The sequence below is a fragment of the Macrobrachium rosenbergii genome, chromosome 7, assembly GCF_040412425.1.
Source record: "Macrobrachium rosenbergii isolate ZJJX-2024 chromosome 7, ASM4041242v1, whole genome shotgun sequence".
NCBI classification, from domain to species: Eukaryota; Metazoa; Arthropoda; class Malacostraca; order Decapoda; family Palaemonidae; genus Macrobrachium; species Macrobrachium rosenbergii.
In genome coordinates, this window is record NC_089747.1 from 6,232,501 (window position 1) to 6,257,914 (window position 25,414).

At 34.4% G+C, this 25,414-nt stretch overlaps 1 protein-coding gene across 1 annotated transcript in view; it reads left to right on the plus strand.

The window, feature by feature from the left end:
- Nucleotides 1–25,414, plus strand: part of LOC136840061 (uncharacterized) — a 1,603,746-nt gene that overhangs the window by 648,050 nt on the left and 930,282 nt on the right. The window contains 1 exon segment of the mRNA XM_067106396.1: nucleotides 25,061–25,084. Within this exon segment, the coding sequence (XP_066962497.1) occupies nucleotides 25,061–25,084 (24 nt within the window).

Here is a 25,414-nt window from a genome sequence, read left to right on the forward strand (position 1 = left end):
GAGAGAGAGAGAGAGAGAGGGGGCGGAATCTCACTCATCCCAGCTTCTTGGCATCACACCGATGTCTTGCTGTAGGTACGATTATATATATATATATATATATATATATATATATATATATATATATATATATATATATATATATATATATATATATATAAAAATACACACACACACACACACATATATATATATATATATATATATATATATATATATATATATATATATATATATATATATATATATATATATATATATATATACACATATATATCTCCTGTGGTCTTTTATAAGCCAACCATCAAAGGAATGTTTGACATTACTGATGGGCCTATATTGTTTTAGGTTTTTACGTGATGGAACGTTAAAGGTCAGTTGCCGATATTTCGGCCTGTTTGAACATATTATTGCCATGGTTTCGTTGTTATCGGCAATGCGAGGGAAAATTAGAGATCTGAAAAAAAATTAGCATTTTATTATTGGCATTTGATTTATCGGACGAAATTCTTGATGAAAAATTTTTTTTTTTATCTGAATGGTGATATAGATTTCATCCTTTCTGTTAAAATTCCCAGGAGTACTTTTTCATTTCGGATGATTTTACGTTCTTGTATAAACTTCAAAGTACATAAATTCAGTTATAAATGTTGTAATATCGATTTAAAGGAACTCGTATATCTTTTCCTAGAAAGGATGATACGCCCTTAAAGGAACACAGAAAAATTATGAGTATTTGAACGATACATTGTTCACGTCGGCAGTGGCAGATGACCTGAAACGGATTGCATGTTTTCAGAGTACCTTGGAAAAGGCAAGTTAATCAAAGCTGCAGGAATAACATATTTATATTCATCTCGTCTGATGCAATTCTGATCTCGGCCATGTTTTCAAAAATCATATAAGAATTTTTACTTGGCAGTCGAGAGTTCCAACGTCATTTTTAATGTCATTGATGACTAGGATTGTTGAGAGGGAAGTAAGAAATATGCGTTTGCAGCAATGTTCTCTCAAGTAACAAATAGATAGATAGATAGATAATAGAAAGATACAATTTTTCCGTGCACCTGATGTTTATATATTGATGGGGTAAAGATATTTTTTAATTTAATGAATTACCTTGAAAAAATGTCTTCATACTTTTTTGATAGATAGCAAAACGAGAGAGAGAGAGAGAGAGAGAGAGAGAGAGAGAGAGAGAGAGAGAGAGAGAGAGAGAGAGAGAGAGAGAGAGAGAGAGAGAGAGAGGTTAACAAAGGTTATATCCAGTTATAAAGAAAAAGAACACTAGGGAGTTGAGGCGGAGAAATAATATTATCTTTCTATTCAGTGAAGGAGGTTTCAGATTGTTGGAGTGAGAGAGAGAGAAAAAAAGGGGCGAATTTATCGTTTCATCGGATGTTTCAGAGAAAGGAAAGATTGTGTTTTCATTTCGCATGAGACGGTTTAGGTACAGATCTCGAGAGCGATAGACAGTTGTATAAATAAGAACATTTGTGCTTTAGTGACGCTCACAGACACAGACAGCGCACACACCCACACGTACACATATATGAATGTGTATGTATAGGTGTATATGATTATAATCACTTTTGTACATGATTCATTTATCACACATTACCACAGGCGAAAAATTGAGAGACGGGGTGTAGGTCCTGACCGGTTTCGACCTTATTTTCAAGCCATTGACGAAAATAAAATCGAAACCGGTCGGGACCTAATATCTTTATTTTTCACCTGTGGTAATGTGTGGTAGGTATATACAGTATATATATATATATATATATATATATATATATATATATATATATATATATATATATATATATATATATATATATATATATATATATATATATATATATATATATATATATATATATATATATAAAAATACAGTAATACAGTATATATGTGTTTGTACGTGCGTATTGTGTGTGTTTTTAACAAAAGCTTAAATGTTCATATATATATATATATAGAGAGAGAGAGAGAGAGAGAGAGAGAGAGAGAGAGAGAGAAGAGAATATGGAGTGAGGCTTTCTGTATTGTAATAACACCCCAGTTAAAGTTTACACTCATTAACAATTAACAAGTGCGTCTCTTATTTTGATAAAGCAGCGTCGTTTCATCCACGCCCATCTGACAGGCATCGCGTATATCGGACGAATATATAGACATCGCTTATATTGAACGAATGTCACCCGCACCCATGAGAAATGGAGGACAGGGCTATTCTCCATCGGGTTTAGATGTCTGCTGTAAACGTCAGTCACGCGTCTCTCCGTTTTTCTATTGCCCCGTCCCCCACCACAGACGTGTGCTGGCATTTGAGTCCCTGTTGACTTTTGTTGGTATTTTCCCATGACTGGGAATAGATCAGTTTTTTTTTTTTTTTTCGTTTGTACATCACTCTGGTTCTGTATCATTCAAGGACGGAACTGAAACATTCGAGATCGCTTGCTAACTGGAGAGCGTTATGATGATTGCTTGGTGGTTACAAGAGAGGGAATGGAGACTGCACGTTCTAGAGGCAGGGACGTTACGTACTGTCCCGAACCTGGACGGCGAGAAATCTAAACGTGGAGTGTATTTCCCGTAGACTAATATCTCTATAACTTAAAGAATTAATTAAAGAATACAAGTTACACAAAGAATGAAATAAAGAATAAAGGCTACGCATTGCCCATTATTTTTTAAGAGATGGATTAAAGAATATAGGCTACGCATTTCCCGTTATTGTGTAGATGTGAACTTAAGAATGGACGCTATGTCCGAACTAATGATTGGCGCATCGCAGGTAGGAGGTTAGGCCTATTCCTCACAATTGTTTCATTTTTGTCAGTAATCTTTACATTGGGTAATAAATATCGGTAGTTTTTTATTTTTCTAAAAAAGATGTATTTATAAACCATTCCAAGTCTTTCGTGATGAAAACCATGAAACTACTTTTGACCATGAATGCCGGGGCCAAGGGAAGGATTTGTTGAATAAATTTGATATTATACAGCTAACTTATCATATTTTCATTCAAATTAAGATTAAATTAGTTACGAAGGCCTTTACATGGATTCCTTGTAAATATATGCGAAATTGGTACGCATTTTATGCATAATCTTCAAACATTAAGTATATGAAATCTTTATATTTTACAAAAAAAATATATTACTTTTGTACGGCTTACTTTCCATGAAATGTATCTCATATAATCATAAAAATCTGTTGTCTTTTTTGATGAATACAAGCTGTAAAATAAATAATCGAAATAGTTTGGGTGTTCAGCAATGATAAAAAAGTAAAGTAAATAAAATATTTATGCTTTTATTGTACGGTTTCAACCTAGAATACTAATATTACCACGACTAATAATACTGCTGTTATTACTACTACTTGTACGACTACTACTTCTACAATTGGGTGATGCATTTAATTATGAATGAACATCTTAACCTTCCCCCCCCTCCACACACACACACGCGCACACACACACACACACACACACACACAAAACAGTCTACCATGCCTAAGCGTATCCCCTCATCAGAGGAACGGCCTTTCACTAAAGCATCCATGTTACAAGAGAAACGCCTACCTTTAGTAGTTTTACAATGGCCGCAACCGATATAAATCGTCGAACCAACGATCGAACGACGCTGAGTCACATTATACCGGATATCATTGTAGAATGAAAGGCATCACAGCGAGGGGATGAATAATGACGCAGTTTGGTCCAGAACGATCGCGTGAAATTCACCGTCACAAAGTCCGGCGGCGAGAGCTCTGTAAAGCCCATTGGCGTTTCCGGCCGAGTAATTTATTATTACCTGTCGTCTGTCTCCAGAGGTGTGAGCGAGCGGCCTTTTGGAAATGCTCCCGTCTGACGGCACCGGAGGAAAAATAATTTAGATTAATGCCCACTTCCTCATTCAAAAGCGAGTTCTCTGACCGTATTTTTCCAGCCGATTATTTTGCACCTTTTATCATGAAGTTGTAATGCCTGAAAGGACCATTAGTATGCAAATGATGGTGGTAGGTTTTGTTTCGCTTTCTTTAAAACGACGTGATTTTGTGGTCACGGTGCATTTCGTCGAAGCATGAGAATTTGACATTTGGTTTGCTTAGTGATTTCTATTTCATATCATCGTAAAGAACGTCGAATATGTATAAAGATATATATATATATATATATATATATATATATATATATATTATATCTTTATACACATATATATCATATACTTATATATAGATTATATATGTATAAATGTTTTATGAATAACTATATTTATCACGTTTCCAGAAAGAATTAGTAATTTTTATTTATCAAACCAGAAGTCCACAAATTATCATCATGTAAAAAATGTAATCTTAAGCTAAAATGTAATATTATCATTAGTGGAGATACGAATGAGATGACATATTGTGAGAAAAGGCGTAAAGTCTTTATCCGCCAGCTATGTGTAATGAAACTGTAGACATGCAGTTTTTCGCAAAGGTGAAATTCCCTTATAACCAAAAATTTAGAAATCTGTCAAATTACCGTTGTTTGAAATATGCACAAAGGCAAAGCGGCACCCATTTCATAGAAGTGTAAGATGACAAACGCCCTTCACGTATTGGAAAGAAACTGTTACTTGTTTACTCAGAGATATGAGTTCCCCTGGTCGTTTACGTCCCCCTTCACGCTGTCAATCAACAAATCACGTTTTGGCAGATTGATTCTCAGGTGAGCTTTCAACCTTCTCTCTCTCTCTCTCTCTCTCTCTCTCTCTCTCTCTCTCTCTCTCTCTCTCTCTTATAGTACTGGTTGAGTTTGGGTCCACAGACTGATTATCAGGGCAAACTTTCCACTCTCTCTCTCTCTCTCTCTCTCTCTCTCTCTCTCTCTCTCTCATAGTACTGGTCGAGTTTGGGTCTAGTATTTGATTACACACTGTCAATCAACAAATCACGTTTGGCAGATTGATTCTCAGGTGAGCTTTCAACTCTCTCTCTCTCTCTCTCTCTCTCATTCATAGTACTGGTTGAGTTTGGGCCCACAGATTGATTCACAGGTAAAGCTCTCTTCTCTCTCTCTCTCTCTCTCTCTCTCTCTCTCTCTCTCTCTCTCTCTCTCTCTCTCTCTCTCTTATATTCATAGTACTAGTTGAGTTTGGGCCCACAGATTGATTATCAGGTAAGCTTTCAACTCTCTCTCTCTCTCTCTCTCTCTCTCTCTCTCTCTCTCTCTCTCTCTCTCTCTCTCGTCTAGTATTTAATTAACGGCTTATATTTTTGTGTGTGTATACTTTTGCATACGGTGATTGGGGGTACCCCCGATTTCTTGGCTTTTATTCTGTTCTGGCTTATATATGTATTCGTTTACTAGTTTAATTACTTCAAGACATTTGTCAGTGAAGAACTTTATCATATATATATATATATATATATATATATATATATATATATATATATATATATATATACATACATACATACATACATACATACATACATACATACATACATACAGTGTGTGTGTTTTCAAATACTCAAAAGTTTCCTCACCAACATGGGTTGTTTCCTCAATCTCATGAAACTACCCGACGCTCAGTCATAACTTCGTGTGTCTCACATATTACGACCAATCTATGAAAATCCTTCGCCTGGATGCGCCAACCGGCTCATACTTCCTGTTGTATAACATTCTTGAATGAGGGTTTTCCCAGATATTGGCGACGGGGGCAAGTTCTATTGACACTTTGACTTGACGTAAGTTCCGGTTCTTGAGGAGTGTTAAAATCTGGTGTGGATGGAACTGTCAAACTGTTGGTGCAACAGGTGACTCTCATTTGCCTTGTGTCGTGAATGTTTTATGCTTGCTATAAGTATAATCTTATAGGAGGTAAGGTGATAATATTATATATATATATATATATATATATATATATATATATATATATATATATATATATATATATATATATATATATATATATATATATATATATATATATATATGTTTGTATGTATGTATGCATGCATGTAAGGATGTATTAGATGTTTTAAAGTCCCGTTCTCTAATAAAAAAGGAATGTAAAGAATATGTTTTTGAGCGAACAAATTATGAAATAATGACTGAATATTTAATTAGCTCTTTTTTTTAATAAATTAATGTGCGATATTTACAACTATCAACAAATATTCTGCTTGTAATTTTTCAGTTTTCCCAATTAGGATCCAAGAGCGTAATTTTTCCTTCATCATTACCGAAAATTATTTCACTTTTTTTCTGCTTTTCGGATAATACTTGACATTAAGAATATTAATTTTATTATTGTTGTTGTTGCTGATGTGAATTTAGTAAAGGTGAAAAAGAATTGATTAACTGATATGATATTTATCAAAGAAAAGTGGAATTCGCTTGACCGAAACTATTTTAGTGACTGATTTATGAAATATATATATATATATATATATATATATATATATATATATATATATATATTTATATGTATATATACATGTATAAATATGTGTATATACATGTATATATATATGTGTATATATGCATATGAATATATATACTTATATAATTATATATATATATATATATATATATATATATATATATATATATATATATATATATATATATATATATATATATTATTGTGTTACCACTTTATTTTGTGCAACATGTTCACCCATTTTATTTTGCTCATAGCGGATTACTATTATTTTTAAAAATTTTCCTTGATGGTAGAAATTCTGTTGGTTGCCAAGGACGCGTCTGCCCATCGCCCGACCATTATTGTAGCGCTCCTTTAAGTAATGTCTCCTGCTAGACTCAGGCGTGGAAGGTCTTCCCGCCTGAGCAGCAGCACCAGCGCTGTAGCAAAAAGGCGGCTTGCTCCTGACGCGGGGCGTGGGGGTGGGCAGTGGGGTGTGGGCGTGCGGATCAATACGTTCGAGTTCTTTCTATTTCCTAGACGTCATTTTATTTATTTATTATTTTTTTTTGTATCTACGGTGTTTGGAATGTCACTTAACAAATATATATTTCTGAATTAAATTAAATTTTTGAAGGAACTTCTGACGACGGTAAATTAAGGGGGTAATCGAAGGTAGTGAGGGTTGTGGAGTATACGAGAAGAAGAGATTAATGCTAACTTGTTGCTCCTTCACTGGAGAGAGAGAGAGAGAGAGAGAGAGAGAGAGAGAGAAAATGTATGTCGTTCTTTCACAGGAGAGAGAGAGATAGAGAGAGAGAGAATGTGTATGTTGTTCTTTCACAGGAGAGAGAGATAGTTGTTCCCTCACAGGAGAGAGAGAGAGAGAGAGAGAGAGAGAGAGAGAGAGAGAGAGAGAGAGAGAGAGAGAGAGAATGTTGTTCTTTCACAGGAGAGAGAGAGAGAGAGAGAGAGAGAGAGAGAGAGAGAGAGAGAGAGAGAGAGAGAGAGAGAGAGAGAGTGAATGTTGTTCTTTCACAGGAGAGAGAGAGAGAGATGTATTGTTCCATCACAGGAGAGAGTGAGAGAGAGAGAGAGGGAGAGAGTGTTTGAGAAGGGAATGCCTCATCAGTAAACTTTTGAAAAAGCGCAGGGCATGATCAACAAGTTGTAAAAGGCGTTCCAGTGTCTTTGTTCCTTTTCGGGGAGAAATAAGTAACAGGCTGGAACAGAAAGAAAAGGTTTTTTTTACTTTTTAAAACTTTTTATTGTGAATTTAGCTGTGTATGTTTTTTGGTTCATGTAGAATATATTGTTATATATATTTACCTTGGCAAGTACATGATTCGATCTGAAGTGCGTAAAGCATTTAGAAATTGTTTCTTCCTGAATGGGTTAGTGTAGACAGTGCCCCTCTTGTGATGTACTGTAGGCATTGCCGCTTTCTTCGTCTTGCTCTCCACCTCTGTAACTGTTCCTTATTAGTGCAACTTGAGATCCCTGTTCTTTGTCTCTTTTATCGTTGGAAGTCTTTTATCACACTGTCCAACCTCTCTAACTCTTTCAGTTCACAGTCGTAGAGCCCTGAATAACTGGAAGTGCCCCTGCCCAAGTTACTGTACAGTCGGTGCTAAATTTAGTTAAATGCCACCGTAACTGAATTCAAAAATAGATGTGTATTTGCGAAACTTGCATAGTTTGGTATGTCAAAGTGTGCTGGAATTCGTATTAAAGATTTAATATGCTGAGAGAGAGAGAGAGAGAGAGAGAGAGAGAGAATATCAATCATTTTGTAAGCCTCGTTTGGTCTCAACATTGTCTCTTTTCATTACATGAAGTAGTTGCAAAGGAAACTTAAGAAGACGAAAGAAATTCTTAAGACTCGTAAATCTTTGTAACTTTTTTTATTTTCTCTGTGTAGTTACATATGTATGAATATTGTGTAAATATGTACACATATTTACACAGTGCATGGCTACTGTATGTTTTGTTTATTTCCTTTGTAAAGAACAAAGAACCTGAGTGTAGGTGCAAGTTATGCTGAAGGTTCCGTATTCCAGAATGTTTGTGTGTGTGTGTGTTGAGAGAGAGAGAGAGAGAGAGAGAGAGAGAGAGAGAGAATGAGTTTATGTAAGAGAGAGAAACGCTCTTTTTATCGTACAATGTTTTCCAAGTTGCAGACTTTATGTAGTTTTGTTATTTCAGTAATAACCCTAACGTTTCCCTGTAGAGCCGCGTACGTAATGCATTTTTCCTACTAAGAGGTTTGTTTGGGCTCCTTCGTTCTATATTCTGCACAGTCAAGGTTTCTTACGAAATAGGTAATTGGTAATGTACTTTATGAATTAATCGTGTCGGGAAATTTTCTGCATATTATACAGAAGTTTCCAGCAAAATTTGATATAACTCTTAATACAAACCTTAAGTTGATTCAAGTAGTCATAAGCTAGTTTTAGTTTTCTGAAAAGAAAACTATTGTGCCGGCTTTTTCTGTCCGTCCGCAATTTTCTGTCCGCACTTTTTCTGTCCGGCCGCAATTTTCTGTCCGCACTTTTTCTGTCCGCCCGCAGATCTGAAAAACCACTGAGGCTAGAGGGCTGCAAATTGTTATGTTGATCATCCACCGCCCAATCATCAAACATACCAAATTGCAGCTCTCTAGCCTCAGTAGTTTTTATTTTATTTAAGGTTAAATTTAGCCATAATCGTTCTTCTGGCAACTATATAGGACAGGCCACTACGGCCGGCTGAGAGTTTCATGGGCCGCAGCTCATACGGCAATATACTGAGACCACCTAAAGATAGATCTGTTTTCGGTGGCGTTGATTATACGCTGTACAGAAAACTCGAATGCGCCGAAGAAACTTCGGCGAATTTTTTACTTTTTTTTATGCTCATTTATTGGCTGTGGAGAAATGAGTTTATTGTGTGTTCTACTGGTGCAGGTGTTGTATTGCCGTTTGAAAATGGTCCGGATCAGAAGGTTATCACTTTGTCAAAAAAACGCTTCTTCGTGTGAATTGAAAGGAGTGAAAGTGATTTGGTGGTTCCTAGAGATATATAAGAGTATTATTTGAAGGGTAAGGCATCGAAGGAAACTAAATAGGCCTGAATGTGCTTGGTGACGATAATAGATTATCTTCATTCGCTGAGCTACTGGACATATCGGGGATGAGAATGGCAGCTAACATTAGTGAATGAATATTATTATTATTATTATTATTATTATTATTATTATTATTATTATTATTATTGATGGTTGTTTTAAACTTGCTCACATTGTTAACAGCCTAATATATGACTGAGAGTATCTGTAAAATAAAATGCCTTTATTTGATAACAAAGGTAAGGGAAGAAGCTGGGAGTAAAATAATAATTCTGTTATCATTATTATTTCCTTGAAGCTTACGTGTCCCCCCTCCAACGCCTAATAACATCGAGGCTGATCCACGTAATATATTGGTTCCTCGAATTTGTTCCGTGAATATCTACGTACTGTAAACAATTACTAAAAGCTATTGGCGTAACAGCCAGTAGCCGTTTGACTCTCCCAATTACAGTAATTGAGGCGACAGGTATCATCTCGTTTCGGTGCTTCGTAAGGTAGACTGGTCACTGTCACCACTGAAATGTTTCGGCGCGGAATTACTATTCCAGAGTTTGGCAAGGGAGCGATCGGTCTAGCACTGTCCCACATCTCTCTCTCTCTCTCTCTCTCTCTCTCTCTCTCTCTCACAGCTTCATCAGAGTTCAGCTGTTCCAAGCATTCTGCCGTTTTGAATTTGTCTTAATTGTTTTGCTGCAAAGTAATAAGTAATATATACGTGTTTTTCGAAGTTTGGTGAGGTTTATATTCTCGTAACATAACCTTTTTCCGTTCTTTATTATATATATATATATATGTATATATATATATGTATATATATATATATATATATATATATATATATATATATATATATATATATATATATATATATATATATATATATATATATATATATATATATATATATATATATATATATATATATATATATATATATATATATATATATATATATATATATATATTATATTACTCTCTACTAACAAAGTCGAGGTCTACAGTTTTTTTCCCTTCTTTGGCTATATGTCTGTCTGTCTGTCTTGCTTACCACATTACAACCCCTCCTTCATGTTTGTGTTCATCTCGCTCAAACTTGATACGAAGGCAGATCATCATGCATGCGTGTACATGGTCGTGTGGCCATCTGTCCGTCCGTTCACTGTCTGTCACGCTCTTATGGCCATAGCAACTCCTCGTGCATGGCTGAAGAGGTCTCAAGGGATCTCACTGAAGCTTGGCACAGAGCCGAGGCATTATGCAAAGACATGCTAAAACGTGAGGCCTCAGTCAGTGTCTCCGCCTTTCTGTCCGTCACTGTGTTTGTGCGTCACGCTTTTGCCTTTTCGTACAAATTCCACTTGAATTTTTGAAGGGAACACTCGAACTTTGTAACAGATGTGAGTATCACGCTTATACACGGGCGTGAAGGGAGATCGCCCATATGATGTTATCAGTCGTAATGTCTCAGAAAAGTTGGTTGGTCGTCTGTAGGCGACTTGCGTTGCTAAATCAGTGCTCGTAGAAAGATTTTTTTTCTATTGCTTTAGGAAGATGTCACGTGATCAGTGTGGTGATGATGATGAATGATAGGAGAATCGAGCGGGTTCTGAAAGCTGACCTTGTGTAATATATATATATATATATATATATATATATATATATATATATATATATATATATATATATATATATATATATATATATATTACACTGTATATATATATGTATATATATATAAATGTATATTTACACTTACAGCACTGCGAATTTCTTTCTTCTACATTTTAGGGACTCGTGTGATTATGAAATTTCCATAAATGATGTTATATTTTAACCTACACAAATTCCTGCGCTTTTACTAGAACTAAGGCATAAAACAGAATGTCTTTTCCAATACAGATTTTTGAGTTAACTTATTAAACAGATGGCTATCTCCATAAATACAGCTCTTCCTCAATGTAACAGCGAGTAACCTGTCACATTAGTTCGAGGAATTTCCTTAATATGTCAACGCCGGTGTTCGTCTCCGGCTCCTATAAATAGGAATTAATAGCGAAATATACGTCACCGGTTGCAAGATTATTGTTGGCTAGCCGTATATATATATATATATATATATATATATATATATATATATATATATATATATGTGTGTGTGTGTGTGTGTGTATAAACATATATATATTATGTATATATATATATACAGTATATATATATATATATATATATATATATATATATATATATATATATATATATATATATATACACAATATATATGCATTAGCTCTTTGACGTTTCATGGAGTTGTAATTTTTATTTTCGTATATTTCTTTTCGATTATAGTTAATTCATTTATTGTGAAACTTTCAATAACTTTATATGTTATGTCAATGACAGTCGGTTTTATTCTTAGTGCCTTTTTCCCATACAATACAGTTATAACATCCAGATTACAGCGGTTATTACTGAGCAATAAACAGTTATGATTTTAATAAGCTTTATTGATATTCAGATGCTTCACTCATAAAGAGGCAAAGATTCTAATGATTTTGCTATCAGTGTAACGTTGTTGAAAAAAAAAACACCACTCTGCAAATTTTGTTTTGTTTTGTATTACCTGGCACTTTATGAATCTGTGCTCTGTATCCAGAATTAAATCATAATTTATGACGTTTTCGTGATTTTGCTTCGTATGTAACTTCAAGGTGGAATATGATATATGAATGAGAATTCGAGAATCTTAAATCCTTATGTATTTAGAGAAAATAGGATAGGGATTCACTAAATTAACAGAAGAAAACTGCAGTCGCCTCCCAGCGGCATCTGTGAAAAATGGAAAGAATATGTAAAGTGACAGACCTATTTCTCACACATATTTATTGTTTATTGGATCTGTCTTTTTGTGTTTCTATATATATACACATATATACCAATATCAGTATATATGTATGTATATATATATATATATATATGTATATATATATATATATATATATATATATATATATATATATATATATATATATATATATATACTTATATATATCAGTAAATATATAATATACATATATATATATATTTATATATTTATATATATATATATATATATATATATATATATATATATATATATATATATATATATATATATATATATATCAGTAGATGCTCGTGACTTCAGTGTACTTATGAATCCCAAAAGACAGACAGAAGTTCTGCCTGTCATTTTCCTGTGGGATTGCTTATATATATATATATATATATATATATATATATAATATATATATATATATATATATATATATATATCAAAAGACACCTGTAAAGAAATACAACGGACACGGAATTATTCACATCCAGTTCATTCTTCACGCGCGTCTGCAGATGATTCCATTCCCTCTCACCAAAATCAAACAAACTCCTCCTTTAAAGAAAAAAAAATAATCCCTGCTGTGAACAGCCAATGAATATTCATACGAAAGAGATTGGTTTTGTCAAGGAAGGGTATAGCAGCGGTATATCCGGGAGCGCATATCTATATCCCGTCTGTGGTATACTGCTTTTATGAGATTACACAACAATTTTGTTCTCACTTTAGTTCTCCCTTTAGTTCTCACTTCCATATCTTTTAAGTGAGCTCAGGTGTTGCTCCGGAATGGAGGAAAGAATAGGCCAGGGACAATTTCCCGTGGAATATTCCGAAGGGGAAATAAAGCAAGAATTCCATTCCTTGTTTGCAAGGAGGAAGCGAGTTTTCTTCCTCATCGTTTCTCCCAATTTGTTTGCCGTTTATTTGGAAATCTTGGAAATGGTCGAAGGAAAATAATAAAAACTCCATTTTTTATCAATAAGGATTGGAGACCTTTTCTTCTTCGCTTAATTGTTTTCCATAAGTACAGAAGTCTCGTTAAAGCAATCATAATTCGTTTATAGAGTTAATACGTGAGGGTTCCTTAGTAAGGACACGGCTACAGTGGTTCCGTTATTGTTCTGTCAATTTATCTGCCGCTATAGGGAGTTAGTTACACCTAAACGGGGTCTGATAGCCCTTGTCAACTGTTTGTCTCAATAGTTATTGCTTGGGCGTGGATGCCAAGGACAAAAGTGCGATGGTCGTTCATTTGTAGACGAAAACAACAGATATCTGATTCTGGTGAGGCGATGAAATTGGCTGCACACCATGTGTACTTATACGTAGTGGAGCCACAGACATATATAGTATGTATATATATATATATATATATATATATATATATATATATATATATATATATATATATATATATATATATATGTGTGTGTGTGTGTGTCTATTTATATGTATACAGTATAAATTATATATTCATTTATATATATATACATATACACATATATATATATGCATGTATAACTCAGTGCTATGTATATATATATATATATATATATATATATATATATATATATATATATATATATATATATATATATATATATATATATATATATATATATATATATATATATATATATATATATATATATATATATATATATGTATATGCATGCAGTGCGCAATGTTCGTATGTACGTGTGTGTATGCGAGTGTGTAGGTAGAGAGAGAGAGAGAGAGAGGAAATGAGAAAATCAAGAATTCTATTTATAATAAAATAAAACGAATTGTATAAACTCATCAAAAGAAAGATATTAGGTTTCTTGCGTCTGCGAGTAAGAGTAGGCGGGATTTGTTGCGACTCTAATAAGGACGAGAAGCTCTAGAATTTTAGAATAGGAGAAAGATAATTAAATGTCAGGGTTCTGTTGTAAACACGAATATTTCGTTTGTCGTGTGCGATCTTGAAAGTCGCGGGAACAGAAGGAAATAAATTATATATGTATATATATATACATATGTATATATATATATATATATATATATATACATACATATATTTATATGTATATATGATATTACAATTTTATAGATCTGCAAAGTTAACTTCTACAAAACCATTTCAAAATTATTTATATATATATATATATATATATATATATATATATATATATATATATATATATATATATATATATATATATATTATTGAGTGTGTATAAATGTGTATATATATATATATATATATATATATATATATATATATATATATAGAGAGAGAGAGAGAGAGAGAGAGAGAGAGAGAGAGAGAGAGAGAGAGAGAGAGAGAGAGATATTGTATTTGTATGTCCATGGGATAATGGACTCCCAACCCATTGTCTTCGCTTTGTGTATTTTTGTCTTCATTTGTGAGGAATTGCCTTTTGTCAGTATTATTATGTAACTGCAGTGTCTGTTTCATATTCACGTATCTAGGGTAATAAATTCACGTAATTACAGACAATGTATTGTACCTCTTGAATGTTTATATCGCCCATGGTAAATTCCCTAGATGTGCTGGTGATATAAAAGCATGTGTTTGAGTCTCTGTCAGTGTTGTTTGTTTATACAAAGGGGTGGGTGGTTATATTAAGGAATTTTTATCGTCTAAGGACAATGAGACAGTCAACCGATTACCCTTCTCTGTAGAAAAACCAAGCGTAAATGGGTTAAGGAAAAAGATGAAGGTTTAAACCCGAGGGAAAAGTCAAGTCTTTGGAGTCAGGAAAACATAAGCAAGAAGAAGTTCAAGATCCCTGCAGAGGAGGGAGAGAAACAGCAAGTGGAGCCAGTGATTTCAGATTTTCAGAGCGTGTAGTGAAAGGTAGTGTGACCGCTATTGGTCTCATAGAAAATTGATGGCGAAGGGTATACTAGAAAAAAGGGGGATCTCTCACTGCTTGAGCTCAGAGAGGCACTGACCATGTAATAGGTATAGAAAACGGGCAGAGAAGAAAATATATTCCAAATCGGGATGATGGTAAAAAAAAAATTAACAAAAATTGAAGAAAAAGATTGTAATGTTTATGGAAGCCAAGATGGGACTATATGGAGGTGTTGTCGAGCCTCCATTATGGAAGTGAAGTGTCATTGTTAAATGTGAATGAGAGAAAAAATGCTTAAGTTACTGAGATTAACTTCTTGTATAGCGTTTATGACTTAAGAGGAATTATGAACCTTAGAAAATTCCCTCGGATTGACCGTGTAAAAGAGGTACTAGAAAAGGAGGCCATTAATGTCCAATGTAAAAAGGGTTTAGTGAGGTGCTGATGAGCTCCCTGTGTAAGCATTTGTCTGTGCGCACGTGTATGTATATGCATGTGTGCGTATTTTAAACGTTACCAGTTTGTAGCATTTATTTTTGTTGCATGGGAATAACTGTGTATTTTGCCCACCCGATATAGTCGGAAGCATATTTTTATAAATGAAAAAAATACCTCTGATGAAAAAGAAGTGAAGGGTAATCGTTCCCTTAGGCCCTTGCGTAGAGTATCACGCCCACGTAATTTATTTTTAACTGACAGCGTGGGGTAGTACTGGTACTAAAAGATGGAATAATAATCATCAAAGTGTTGTATATATGTTCACATATTCCCCTGAGAAATACATATCCTTCTTTTACTATACCATACATTAGCGTTATTGCTTATGTTCCCATGGGGTGTCTACAATTCCAGGGTAGTGAGTTGGCCATATTGTGGCTTTTTATGAAAAGATCCGCACTCCACCCATCAAAAAAAAAATAAATAAATAAATAAATAAACTTATGAACTCCACTCTTGACTTGGAAGAACTCCACTCTTGACTTGGAAGAAACCAACCATTACTGAAAACTGCAGTCGAAATAGGAGTATTACGTGCGTGGTAATGGTTCACAGTGAGACCAGAGAGGCCCCTGGGTTGAGTGAGTAATATATTTTGTGTTTACCTGAAGAGCGGAATTGATCAATAATGGGACGTGCTATTCTTAAAAGTGGTGCCAGATTTTTGTTTTAAATTGGTCTTTAAGAATTGGGTCAAGTACTTTGATTCCTTATTATTACGGCTTTTAATGTTTCTCACCAGACAACCAGCTGTATGATATTTTGGATGGGGTTCTCCACTTGATCTCTCCATGTGTTCTTCAGTTATATCTATCTATCTATCTATCTATCTATCTATCTATCTATCTACCTATCTATCTATCTATGTGTGTGTTTGTGTGGGTGTGTCTGTTTGTGTATCTGTGTCTGGTGCGTGTATAAAAAGGGTTTCGTATAAATCTTTTTTCTAAATCTAATCTATTCTGTTTTCCAACTGAGAAGTCATATACATCTCCGAATGTCTGACCGGAAAGATGAAAAATATATATATAGATACTTGTGCTTCTTTATGGGTGGGGAGAGAAAGACGAAAGGTGTTAAAGGACTCCAATATTTTTCCTTCGGTGGCAGTAGTTTGCTTTTCATGACCGACGGAAGCTTTGCTATGCATACGCATGAATATCCACTTGTTGCTCTGAATCCCATTAAAGACTATGAAGCTCTTCCCTCCGTAGGGGCTAGAACCGTCACTGCGCCTCGTGGGGTTCACTGTAGACGTTACTTAAGGTTCTGTGCAGCGTCCCTTCGGCCCCTAGCTGCAACCGCTTTCATTCCTTCTACTGTACCTCCGTTCATATTCTCTTTCTTACATCTTTCTTTCCGCCCTCTCCCAACAATTGTTTCATAGTGCAACTGCGAAGTTTTCCTCCTGTTACACCTTTCAGACCCTTCGACTGTCAATTTCCCTTTCAGCGCTAAATGACCTCATAGGTCCCAGCGCTTGGCCATAGGCCAAAAATTCCTTATTCCATTAAGTTCTTCGGATGGAAGCCAGTGGCGCCCCCGGGAAGGATGACTGCATAATTTCAGCGTTCTTTTGCCTTCTGAGATATTTTACCTACCGCTCTCACGTTTCTCCTATTCTTCGAGTGTTAAGGATTGATTCTTATCTTTTCAATGTCGTGACTGTAGCAGTCTTGCAAGGTGACTGGCTGCGGATAGTTCAGCACATTCTTGACGCTTTTGCAATGCCGTAGTTTAGTATATTCTTGACGATGTTGCATTGCCGTAGATTAGCATAGTCTTGACATTTGCTTTTGCCATAGTTCAGCATATTCTTGAATTTTTTGCATTGCCGTAGTTCAGCATATTCTTGGCTGTTTTCTACTGCCGTAGATTAGCATAGTCTTGACTTTTGCTTTGCCATAGTTGGCGGTGTTGCATTGCCCTAGTTTAACATATTCTTGGCGTTGTTGCGTTGCCACAGTTTAACATATTCTTGGCATTGTTTCATTGCCATAGTTTAACATATTCTTGACGTTGTTGCGTTGTCATAGTTTTAAGTTATTTTTGGCATTGTTGCATTGCCATAGTTTAATATATTCTTAACGTTCTCGTACTGCCATGGGGCAGTATCAAGTAGACAGTATATAATCCAGATACTAAAAATAGTTTAATAAAAATACGAAAGGAGTAATTTTAATGTAATGCCGAATGATAACGCTAGCAGGGAAAATGACAAACAAAGTTTGAAAGTGTAAAGGACCGTCCGTATTCACGGACACCCGGAAACGCCGGCCCACGATAAAAGTGTTTTATTTTTATTTTTGTTTTTTGAAATGTTTTTATGCCGAATACCATCGAGCGGCATTATATAGCAGACTTCCTGTAAATATATCATGCGACTTAAACACATTTATTTTGTGGTCGCTGTTGCCAAAGCTGTATTTGTGTGTGTTTGTGTGAGAGTTCCCTTTATCCTTTGTATTCTAAAATAGTATGGTACACGTTTCGCTTTGTAGGTCATCGTGTTTTTTTTTTTTTTTTTTTGGCGGGACTAATACAATGATATTGTCCCCCGTGCGCTCGTGCGCGCGGAGTTTCCTGCAAATTTATGCATGCAGTGCCGAGTGCTTTTTTTTATTTTTGGATTTTTGCGCCGGTATTGAATTTTAAAAAAGTGGTAATGTTGCCACACTTTGTAAGGGGCGGGTTACGTGCCGTGGTAATATAAGCGAAATAATTTAGAGCATGTAACGGAATACTGTATGTTAAAGGCAAATGCATTTTAAAGGTAAATGCCCTGTTTTCCATACATTCGCCTTCAAATAATGTGGCGTCCTTGAATAGCCATGCGTAATTCATGAGTTTTCAAAACTCGTACCGATCCCAACTCTGGTGATGGTGAACGCATAACCCTGCTACAGAAAAGTGCGATGGACCATAGCGTCAAGTACAAGCGTTCATGGGTCAAAATGAGGCCTTTAACCTAAAAGAGTGGGCCTAGAGTAATTAAGTAGGTGTATTTCGTATGGTAATGATATATACTTCTCTCTTGTTTATTCTTGACCCGATCCTGATTTTTGTCACACCCCACCCCACCCCGCCCACCCTCCCGTCAGTCATTTCAGATTAAAGAAGTTAAACAGTGTTTTTCCTCTTTTATGCAAATCGTATTGCTGTGTCGTATATTTCGCTAGAGTTGCAATCAGTGTCCGTAATGATTCGTACCTTGCTGTGTTGTTCTTATTTCAAAAGAGGTCTGGACCTCCCAAGGCTGTAAAACTCAATCCTGTATATGATTAAGCCGTGTCGAACACCGTGCTTCACATGGAATGAATATGCCACCAGCTGGATGGCCTACTGGACAGACCTAGCTTTTAAGAAGGAGGAAAGAGAATGCCAGAAATCGATAAATTAGACTAATAAGAAATACGCGTTTTAGAATTAAGAGAGAACAGGAAACAGAACTGCCGACTAAGAATAGCAAACACAGAACTGCCGACTGACTATCTAAACACTCGCCTGGAGGCAAAACGTGCCACCTCGCAGATGAGAAGGACATTCGTGTAGAAGAGTCAGTAAAAAGATAGCGAATTTAATATCAGTGGGGATATTACCAGAGCAGGAAGAGAGAAAAAAAGGGCGGGGGAAAAAATTAACTCTCACTCACCTTAGAGAGAGAATATCCCAAAGGAAAAATATTATCTTTGTTCTGAGAGTTAAGTGCTCATTGTTTTGAGAGATAAGTGCTCATGATATGGTGGTAGTAGTGTTATGAACAGTGACATTACAAAACATTTAGAGAGTATTATTGTATAAAATTACGAAATATTATCGTAGTTTTAACAATATAATGATAATTGAATAACTGAATATATTGATAATGGTAATTGGATAATAATTGAATATGTTTATAATGGTAATTGAATGATAATCGTAAACTTTGCTCCAGAAGAGTTTGATTGAGGAGTTTGTTTTTCTAATTAAAAAAAAACAGAAAAAAACTACTCAGAAACTCTCATTATCGTGCCCTGGCAACACGCAGTCGTAATTGTTCACCATTTTAATTTAATTAAAGTACTCTGGCAAAATATCAATTTGAGTTTGTATGCTGGAGGATATCGATGGAAGAATTTAAAAATGGTGATGCTGGAAGATGCTATTTTTTTAGAGGAATAAATATGTGGCATAAACCCATAGGACAGTAACTTGCCTAAAAAAAAAAAAAAAATGCGGTGTCTGCGAGTAGGATGTAATTTTTTTTTCTTGAGCCGATGTTGCATCATGGAAATTATTCTGGTGTCTAAAGAAAAGTTAGATTCAGAGTTTTGGTAAAAGTTGCGAATACTTTGGAGATAAGAAAAGTTATTCCAGTGGTGTAGTGTGGTATATGTCGGTGTTTGAGGTCGTTTGAATGCAAGGTGCTGATGAAACTTAACATATGAGGTTTTATTTGTTTTTGATCTTTTGTTGTTAATGCAACGATGATAGATACAGTATTATTGTTTTTCGTTATTTAAGTGAACTTAAGATAATAAGTGAAGAAATATATAATTTATATTTATTTGACTTTATGGTAATAATTGAGGGAATATTCGTTTCACTTTTGCAAGTACACACAATATCTGTATCATGATAATAGTCGTAATGCACTCTAAAGTAAGTTATTATTATTTCGCATTTTTTATTCATTATTATTACGTATTTTCCGGTGTAGTTTTGATTTTGTTATTAATGGCATTACTGTGTTTCTTGAAAGTAATATTTTTTTTATAAATTTGGGAAATACAACACATATATTATAAATGTATGTATGTGTACATATATAAATGCACACACGCACACTAAATATATAAATTCATATATACTATTATATATATATATATATATATATATATATTATATATATATATATATATATATATATATATATATATATATATATATATATATATATATATATATATATATATATATATATATAAACATACGCTGATACCCAGAATGTTTTGATCGCGCCACCTAATAATGTATCCAAGAATATTGCTGACAGTTCCACCTCCATACTGTAATTGTTTTCGAGAGCAATTACAGCGCCTGCTGGAAATTGGCGTTGATGTTCCTGGGAGCCCTTAAAAACTCGTTGCGAACTACAGCTATTGCAGAACTTTTGACCCATAGAAAATGCATTTTCCTATCTGCAGCGTTGTCTCTAAAACGGGTGGTATTAGCTGTGAAAAGTTGAAAATGAAACAGGGAAAATTTAAAAGTTGGAAATTCAACTATGGAGAATTCCGAATTGGAAAATTCCAAAGGGGAAAATTCCAAAGCGGAAAATTCAAAATTGAAAATTCCGAAGTGGAAGATTCAAAAGTGCAAGATTCACAAGTGGAAAATTCAAAAGTGGAATATTCAAAAGTGGGAAATTCAATGGTAGAAAATTCAATACTTGAAAATTCAAAGTGGAAGATTTAAAAGTGGAAAATTCGGTAGTGGAAAATTCCAAAGTGGACAGTTAAAAAGTGGAAGAGTTAAAAAGTGTAAATTAAAATGTAGAAATTTCCAAAGTGGAAATTTACAAATTAGAACATTTCCAAAGTAGAAAATTTACTCCATACAAAAACTACATCAATTACAGCTGTGGATTTTCTTGGAATCCCAAAAATACGTTCGTTTTAGGCCAAGAAGTTGTTTAGGATAAATAGTATTCGGCTCCTGAATAGATTTCAGAAGTTTTCTTAAATGTAAGGTCATCATCATCATCATGTCGGAGGGGAAATTCAAAGTACTTTTTTATTATTTCATGAAATAAAATGGTTCCCATTATATTAACTTTTTTTATATCCAAGTATATCCAAATTGCAAAAAAAAGGAACGTGACTCAGTTAAATAAACAAATTACATAACAAAATTTCCCTGTAGAAAAGGAAGATGTTTTATAATCAGATAGCTTTTCCTTTCAGTGAAATGAATCCTTTGTCACCGATGAAGGGCATCGTATGGTTTTAACCATTGGAACTGTTAGTAACTGGTTGAAATACTTAAATTTATTATGAAACTGCTATATATCCATTAGAAGAATTAGTTTGTTCAAATATTGTGTATTCTCACGCATAAGTAAAAAACTTTTATATAATAAAAAAAAATTAAGATTTTCTTTAAAAGGAAAACATTTTCACTTGGAAATTGCGACGGCAATAGTTCAGTTTGAAAGTTATTATATAGAATGATTTTTATCCATAATTAAGTTTTGTTATTCAGGACTAAGGACCCACAAGCTTCTAAAATATTGGGCAAGCTATGAGTGGCAGGCCACCTTCAACCCTGCATGCACAAATTTGTCTTTGTATATCAAGTTTCAGATTAAAAGCTAAAGATGATGAAATAGACTCTCTCTCTCTCTGTCTCTGAGAATATCCCTTCTTTAATCTCATTGCCGACTTACGTAGCATTAGGAAGCCACAATAGCATTATATAATTTTTTTTAATATTCAGCAATACCGTATTATATTACAAGCATGACGAGGACTATTATTATATCCGTCTCATTAGGATTAGGGACTATGATAAAATAAAGGCAGTGTTCCAGGGAACACTTTTTTTTTTTGAATGAATGAATGCAACCGCTGAATAGGGAGACATTAAAAAATTTGAATCACACCCCGCTAATTTCCTTTTGGACACTCCATTAACGAAAGTCTAATTACCGCAGTGGGGTTTTATTTTCAGTTATAAGTCAATCTAATTCTGTACAAAAGGGCTATGAGCAGAGAGGAAGATTTTTAGTATGGTTGCACGGGCTGACGTATGTAAATCTGACCATTTTTGTGGATTCAATAAGGTCTCCGTCCTTTGTACGGTTCTTTGTGGTGCCGTTGGGGTCATTTGTCACGAAGTATTTTAATTATGTTCCTTAATATCTAAATTTATCCACTCTGTGGAAACGGGTTATTGGTTTCTCATTAACAGGGTAAAAAGTGTTTGTTAATATTTAGAGTCTGGGTGCATTGTAATTCTCTCTCTCTCTCTCTCTCTCTCTCTCTCTCTCTCTCTCTCTCTCTCTCTCTCTCTCTCTCAATTCGTTATTTTTAAACTTTTACTTTTATCAGATTTCAACGGATGATTTTGTATTTTTAAGTGTAATTGCCATTATAAAATGGAAGTAAAGTATTTTGAATTTATTCTTTTATTTTCTCTGGAAATAAAGTATTTTGAATTTATTCTCTCTCTCTCTCTCTCTCTCTCTCTGTCTGTCTCTCTCTCTCTCTCTCTCTCTCTCTCTCTCTCTCTCTCTCTCTCTCTCTCTCTTCTTTTAATCTTGAAGAAAGCATAGTATTCAATTTTCGCACTTTTCCCACGCACATTAAATAATCAAGTGGAAAGGGCACGTCTGTTCCCTTACCATAGCCTTGAAGATGGCGACCCCATCTACCATTAGAGCAGCTCTCTTCAAGAAGAAAAAAAAAATCTTCCCCACCGAAGCTAGGATTCCCAGACTGATCCTTCTTTATGCCATGGAAACGAGGGGAGAAGACCGCGCTTCTCTCCCTTCAACGTATATCCGTTTACACAGACTCACAATGGAAGGGAGGATATCAACAGGTGATGAGAGAAAAAGAAGGAGTCAGACAGAGAACGATGGATTTTTACGAGGTCCCTCGACCCTTCTTCGGGGGAAGCCACTGAACCGGCAGAAAACGGGGCGCTGGGAAAAACAATGGCTGGTTCGGTCACTGTTACCGCCGCCCGAGGACCTATTTTTTTTTTTCCCCTCTCTCTTTTCATTTCTTTGGTGGTTTAGGTTTCTTCTAGATGTTTATAGGAGTAGGGTTTTCTTTTAGTGGTCTCGAGGTCTATTGGTCATTGCAATCGGGAAGAAAGGGGGACTGCGTTTTAGTGTGTTTGTCTCGAGAATAAGGCTTCTTATGTTGGGGCATGTCAGGGCAAGCCATCGGGTGCTATTTTTTTTTTCTTTTTCCTTTCTTTTTCATTTTTCGAAGTCCCTTAGGAAATTGAAAGGACGGACAGCCCTACGTTCTCGTCTAACCACACCAGAAAAAACAAGATTGAGAAGATTGAATAGGTACAATTTTTTTTCAGTTCTCAGGAAATTGAAAGGACAGACAGCCCTACGTTCTTGTCTAACCACGACTGAAAAAAACAAGATTGAATGGAAAGAGTTTCACCTGACCCCGAATAATCGAGTGACCTTTACGACTAATTTGCCTTTCATATTTACTAGATTATGATCGGGGTTCGCTGGATTATAACCTGCTTTTGGTGATAATTAAAAATATGTTTTTTATCGTTGCATCATGATATTTCACAGTCCAGACAGCGTATATAGGTCTAAAATCAAAGTTGTATGATCTTGCTTTTGGGTGATTCTACAAGCATTCGCAGTGTGATTTTGTATGTGATGTAAGGAATGGCAGGTTTGAAATATAACGAAAATTCATGAGGTTTAAGTTTTAAAAATATGCATTTTATAAGAAAGGGGAATTAGTAAGATCTATTTTCCTGTTAAAAGCTAGAGTGGTCTGTTTGCGTGTAATAAATGTATGTGACAGCCTACGAATGTAACTCGGTTATAAACCAACTTCTTTGAAACTTCGTATATAACATTTATATTGTTAAGCAGGTCAAATTTTACACTGAAAGCTAAGAATTCAAGTCTAAACTTCAAACCGTAGCCAAGGCTTTCATGGGCGCGATTGGTTAGACCTCAAAGAACTTGAAGTACCTGACGTTTTAAAATTATATTTATGGCTTTTTTTTGTTTGAGGAGAGAATCCTTAGACACACTTTATTAATTTTTACTTCGTGGGGCGTTTTTTCATGAACTTGTACGTTGTTAGGTAAAGTATTTATTTATGATGTGTATCCACGTAATTATTCGGCTTTTGCTTAGGACAGACAGCCGACAGTCTTAAATACTTCAAGGGTTAATTATCATACAAATGAGGAACGAGACAATTATTTATTGTTAAACCAATTACCTTACATATTTAATGAACTTTTTGTAGTTTAAGTATCAGCTATTCACTGACAACTAGAAATTTTATAGAAAGTAACAGAGCTGTTAATTTATTAAATAACAATTAATTCTTTTTCAGAATTTCTTCCTCTCTCTTTCTAAGCTAAGCAGTATTCTATAAGCTAAGCAGTTTTGCCAGTATTATTCCTTATTCTAAGGTTTAGTCAGATATTCTCTATTTATTACATTTACAAATTACTGTACTTTGTGGATATTCTCTGTCACTTCTTCCATCCATATTAAGCCAATTTTACTTATTCCTTCCAGATAAAAACTTCAGTTGTGCAAAAGGTATAGTATAGGAAAAGGAAAGTAAAAGGACTGAACTTTCTGTCTTGTGAAATGAGTATGCAGCATCTTGGATTATAATATGATTATTATTGCAACAATGTGAATGGGATTGCCACATGGGTATATATATGTGTATATATATAATATACTGTATTAATATATATATGTGTTTATATATATATATATATATATATATATATATATATATATATATGTTTATATATATATTATATATGTATGTGTATATATATGTTATATATATATTTATATATATAATTTTTTAAGCTGAATGAAATTGATTATCTCACATTATTTTTTCTTTGCACTTTT